The sequence below is a fragment of the Garra rufa genome, chromosome 2, assembly GCF_049309525.1.
Source record: "Garra rufa chromosome 2, GarRuf1.0, whole genome shotgun sequence".
Taxonomy (NCBI): domain Eukaryota; kingdom Metazoa; phylum Chordata; class Actinopteri; order Cypriniformes; family Cyprinidae; genus Garra; species Garra rufa.
The window spans coordinates 5,231,555-5,237,554 of NC_133362.1; the positions used below are offsets into that span (position 1 = coordinate 5,231,555).

The following is a 6,000-nucleotide window of genomic DNA, read 5'->3' on the forward strand; positions in this document are numbered from 1 at the left end:
GAAAATAATTTAAACACAACAAAACGTCCAAATATTGAAAATATTGAATTATACAAACTAAGTGAAAATAACACTGGACATTTTCACTTGTTTTAACTCTTTATATTTTAAATAAAAAAAAGATATAAGCTAAACCAAAATAAACTAAACTACAAAAAAAATAAAATGAAATAAAACTTTATTTTAATGAGAGTCAGATTTGATTGAAAAACTAATATGGCATGTTGCTTTGGCAGCCTACTGAAATAAAATACCTAAACTGAAATAAATAAACTATAACTATACAGACATACAAATATAAATAGATGTAAAACACAAATGACAACAACACAGGAAAATTACTAAAAACTAAACTGAAAACTAACTGAAAAAATATATATATATAAATAAAAACTATTTTATTAATTATATTAAATTAAATAAAATTAAATAAATCACATAAATTACAAAAATAAAAATAAATGCACATTCATATGTGTAGAAAAGAACTGAAAGTTTCCTATCCTACTGAAACTTTTACATAAAAACATAGCAAATACTCTTAAAATGTGCACTGAAATAAACAGAAACTGAGTTACACAAGTGTCAAATTAAAAACTAGAACAATCCTGATCAAAACTCAACATCAACAAAACATATTTTCAACTAATGACTGTGACTTATTTTGTAAATAAAACGATAATAAAGAGGACAAAGCAACAAATTCTTCATGCAGTGTCCTAGAATGACTCTCAGAATGAGCAATAACTACAGTCTATTCAACACAGCCAAAATAAAATCAGAAAAACTCAAAGGCCCGATCTTGTGATCTCGCCCTAATACTTGAACAGATTCACTGATCCTGTATTATGGCTGAAGCATGTCGTTTCTGTGCCACGACGTCACCCACGAGAATTGCAAAAATGATGTTTGTTTTCAAAGAGGTTTCCGGGTGGCTCATCCTGGTATTGTTCACCTATTGTTTCATAAATACTGTGTACGTCAATATATGCTCACATACTGTAAGTTGTTTTGGATAAAGTGCCTGCTTAATGCACAAACTTAAATAGAACTCTTTCAGCAATTAACTTTCATATGGTTTAATTAAACATTAAAACATGCACAATAACTGAATTTTTAAAACTGAACAGCTACAAAATAGGACAGCTTAGTGAAGAATGAATGAGGGAATGTTAGCGGTTTAATAAGCAATGTCATGCACATTTTAATCGTTTGTACAATGACTGTTCAACACCTCACTAAAACAGATGTGCATGCTGAAACTGGATTTCCAGATGTTGTCCAAATGCTACAACGCATGCACTTTGTATTCAGCCAGAGCCAATAAATCTCTCTGTATGTTCATTCCTTCTAGTGACGTTGTCATTCATTCAAACTGCTCTCAAACGCTGGAGATATTTCAGCTTTACAAATAACAAAACACAATGTTACGCAATGTTACAGCCTTGACTTCTGCTAAAATATTCATGGTAAGAACCACAACAGCTTAAAAAGGAAAAGGAAATTGTCAAAGGAGGCCTGTGGGAAAGGAAGCATTCACGGGATTGTAATTATGAATGTTTTCGTTAGTCGAGTGCTCTGCGAAAATCTTACATAGAGTCCTGCAAAGGCATTTTCCTGTTATGTCTGGGTCAATCTGACCCATGTTTGTTGCTTTAAAATAGTTTATTCTTGACATTTGGCCACTACTTCTTGTTTTGTGTTATGAACATGCATGCAAAGTTTCAACACATACACATACAGTGTTTCTGATTTTTTATTTTTTTGCATGTTTGTTACACATGTTTCAGATCATCAACAAATTTAAATATTAATCAAAGATTACACAAGCAAACAAAACATGTAGTTTGTGAATGAAGTTTTTTATTATGAAGGGAAAACAAAATCCAAACCCACATGGCCCTGTGTGAAAAAGTGTTTGCCCCCTAAACTTAATAACTGGTTGGGCCACCCTTAACAGCAACAACTGCAATCAAGCGTCTGTGATAACTTGCAATGAGTCTGTTACAGCGCTGTGCAGGAATTTTAGCCCACTCATCATAGCAGAATTGTTGTAATTCAGCCACACTGGAGGGTTTTTGAGCATGAACCGCCTTTTTAAGGTCATGCCACAGCATCTCAATAGGATTCAGGTCAGGACTTTGACTAGGCCACTCCAAAGTCTTCATTTAGTTTTTCTTCCGCCATTCAGAGGGGGATTTGCTGGTGTGTTTTGAATCATTGTCCTGCTGCAGAACCCAAGTTCGCTTCAGCTTGAGGTCACCAACAGATGGCCGGACATTGTCCTTCAGGATTTTTTAGTAGACAGCAGAATTCATGTTTCCATTTATCACAGCAAGTCTTCCAGGTCCAGATGCAGCAAAATCATCACACTACCACCACCAGATTTTACTGTTGGTATGATGTTCTTTTTCTGAAATGCTGTTACTTTTATGCCAGATGTAATGAGACACACACCTTCCAAAAATTTTGTCTCGTCGCCAGTCCACAGAGTATTTTCCCAAAAGTCTTGGGGATCATCAAGATGAGTTCTTCTAAAACTTTGGCGAGCCTTTATGTTCTTTTTGCTCAGCAGTGGTTTTCATCTTGGAGCTCTGCCATGCAGGCCATTGTTGCCCAGTCTCTTTCTTATGGTGGAGTCATGAACACTGACCTTAACTGAAGCAAGAGAGGCCTGCAGTTCTTTAGATGTTGTTGTGGGGTGTTTTGTGACCTCTTTTTGAGTCGTCGATGTGTTCTTGGGGTAATTTTGGTCGGCTGGCCACTCCTGGGAAGGTTCAGCACTGTTCCATGTTTTCTTCATTTGTGGATAATGGCTGGAGTCCCAAAGCTTTAGAAATGGCATTATAACCTTTTACTTTCTTTCTCATTTGCTCCCCTTTCTTTGGATCTCAACGTCATGATGTGTAGCTTTTGAGGATCTTTAGGTCTACTTCACTTTGTCAGGCAGGTCCTATTTAAGTGATTTCCTGATTGCGAACAGGTGTGGCAGTAATCAGACCTGGCTGTGGCGAGAGAAACTGAACTCAGTTATGTTTTAACAGGCAAACACTTTTTCACACAGGGCCATGTGGGTTTGGATTTTGTTTTCCCTTCATAATAAAAATCTCATTCAAAAACTGCATGTTGTGTTCACTTGTGTTATCTTTTATTAATATTTAAATTTGTCTGATGATCTGAAACATTAAAGTGTGACAAACATGCAAAAAAATAAAAAATCAGGAAGGGGGCCAACACTTTTTCCCAACACTGTAGATGTGTTCCAGAAAGACTGTACAGAAACTAGGATTCGTGTTGGGCTCAAATCGACCCAAAATGATTTCCATGTAAATTGCCAAAAAATAAACACTATAGAATCCTTTTCTTTCCACTCTCAATTGACTCTTTCAGCACTGAAAATAAATGTGAGAAACTCATTTTACCTCTGTAAGACTTAAAAACAATAAAAAAGGCAGAGAAAGTGCATTTAGCAATAAATACTACTACCACCAAGTATAAACAATATAATTATTTTGCATGCAAACCAATGGGTGTCAATTCGACTCCAAAGCAAAAGTAGTGCCCAGATTTCAAAACCACAGGAGGGATAAATCATCTAAATAGTCCAGGGTCTGATTCACCAGATCAATGCGTACTTATGCAGGAATGTGTCTGGAGTATTTCACTACAGGAGTCGCTCAAAGTCAACATGAAAGCTAAACTGACACTATTTACTTTTGTGATAAACGTTCCAGCTCTAATTGTTAATGATTCATCAGTGCAATCAATTCGCCACTCAGTCTTTAATAAAAAAATCAAATCCTTCTCTACATTTCTTTTCACGAGGAGTATATTGTAAACAGAAATAAAACAATGTTTTGTATAAAATGTCAAAACATTACACAGTGCATATACTGTACTCAATCATTCTGCTTTCTAACCGGCTCTTCATGAGTTTGTAGTCATCCTGAAATGACAATGCTGTTTCAAAACGTCTTTAAACAATCTCTTACTCAAACAGCAATGGATTACAGCATTTCTATTTTAAGAGAGTCTAATGAGTTGTTTTGTCTGTTTAACTGCCGAATGTGCTGCTGTAGTTAATGCACTGTGGCAAAAAATCAACTAAAAACCAACTAATATATTAATAAATAAACCCACAAAGCATTTGCATTATGAACCTTATTCATCTTTTATGTTTATTTTAGAAAACTCCCTGAACCACAACAGCTGACAGAGACTAATTTAGATTGAAAAATGTTGGCATTGGGCAGGTGTTGGGAATTTCAGCTGTGAATCGTATTTCAGCTCATTTAGTTTCAGTAATTCATCCTAAAGACACAAACGTGTATGTATATGTTTGTGTATTTATGCTATAAAATGCTATAAAGCCAGCTAACAGAAATATGTTTTAAGAACGTTTCGCTTATGTTTCCATTAAATTATGAAAATTTTATTTCAAACTTCATTCAAAACAAGTTTTTAAAAATTCTTGGTTATATTAAAGTTAGATAAAAAACATTAGGGGAATGTTCAGTTTTGTAATTTTGCAAACATTATTGGAACGTTAAGTCTGAATGTTCTCTGAACGTTCCGAAACAAATATTAACGTTAAATAAATACATACATCCAATGACTAGCATCCGTCTACAAAATTTCAGTAAAACTATCCATGAGTTATGTATAATTTGTGGGCATTTCTCTACAACGTTATTAAAGACCAGATAACATTAGGCTACTGGAAGAAAAAAAAGTCTTAACAAGTGTGTATTTAATTGACCCAAAGTACAAAAAAAAACAGTAAAATTTTGAAATATTTTTACTATTTAAAATAACTGATTTCTATTTGAATATGTTTTAAAATGTAATTTATTCCTGAGATTTCAAAGCTGAATTTTTAGCATCATTACTCCAGTCGCATGATCCTTCAGAAATCATTATAATATTCTGATTTGCGATTGCTTTTATTATTAACAAAACAGCTGAGTGGAAGTTTTTCAGGTTTCTTTGATGAATAGAAAGGTCCGAAGAATAGCATTTATCTGAAATAGAAATCTTTTGTAACATTATAAATGTCTTTATGAACACGTTTCTATAAAAAAATTCTAAAAATAAATAAATAAATAATAATAATAATAATAGACCGATTTCAAGCTTTTAAATGGTTTAGCGTATTAACGTTACAAAAGCTTTTTATTTCAGATAAATGCTGATCTTTGGATCTTTCTATTTATAAAAAAAAAAATACTCAACTATTTTAAACACTGATCAATATTGATAGTTAAATAATAATGAAAAACTATTTAAAAAATGTTTCTTAAGCAGCAAATCAGCATATTAGAATGATTTCTAAAGGATCATGTGAGCCTAAAGACTAGAGTAATATTGCTGAAAATTCAGCTTTGATCACAGGAATAAATTACATTTTATAATATATTCAAATAGAAAGAAGTTATTTTTAAATTCTACAAATATTTCACAATATTACAGCCTTGATCCTGTACTTTGGATCAAATAAATGCAGGCTTGGTGAGCAATCTTTAGACTGGTACTTCATAAATACTTGTAACACTGACCTTTGGCCTTACTGAATTGACCTAAACAAAATTCTTACTTATATTTTGGATATGTAGGCTACCATGGTAAAATGCCATTGGAGTGTAAAATAAATACCAGAGTGTATGAATATGCCAATTAACTTGTAACACTGTTTATATGAAAGTACGTTACTAGGGTCTTCATATTATTACTAAAGCTAAATTATCGTCTATTATTGATAGTTGAAACACTCACATAAATCTTGTTAAACTGTCCGTCGTAAAACGTGACTGGTTTCTCCAAGGTAATCTCCTGAGTTTCATCATTGCCATCATGGAGAGACTGGTCGCCTGCGTTTCTCCCGAATGGAAAAAGTTCCTGTCGTGTTATCCCGCTGACAGACACTGACAATCCCAATAACAAGATCCACACTGGCCATCTTTGCCCCTGCCGACCCATTTCCAGTCCCGAACCGAACCTGAA

At 33.7% G+C, this 6,000-nt stretch overlaps 1 protein-coding gene across 1 annotated transcript in view; it reads right to left on the reverse strand.

The window, feature by feature from the left end:
- The window catches only part of LOC141325151 (nidogen-1-like), a 54,310-nt gene extending 48,310 nt beyond the window's left edge, over nucleotides 1–6,000 (reverse strand). Inside the window, exon 1 of the mRNA XM_073833648.1 lies at nucleotides 5,773–6,000. Within this exon, the coding sequence (XP_073689749.1) occupies nucleotides 5,773–5,976 (204 nt within the window). The 5' untranslated portion in view covers nucleotides 5,977–6,000. The remainder of the gene's footprint in view (nucleotides 1–5,772) is intronic.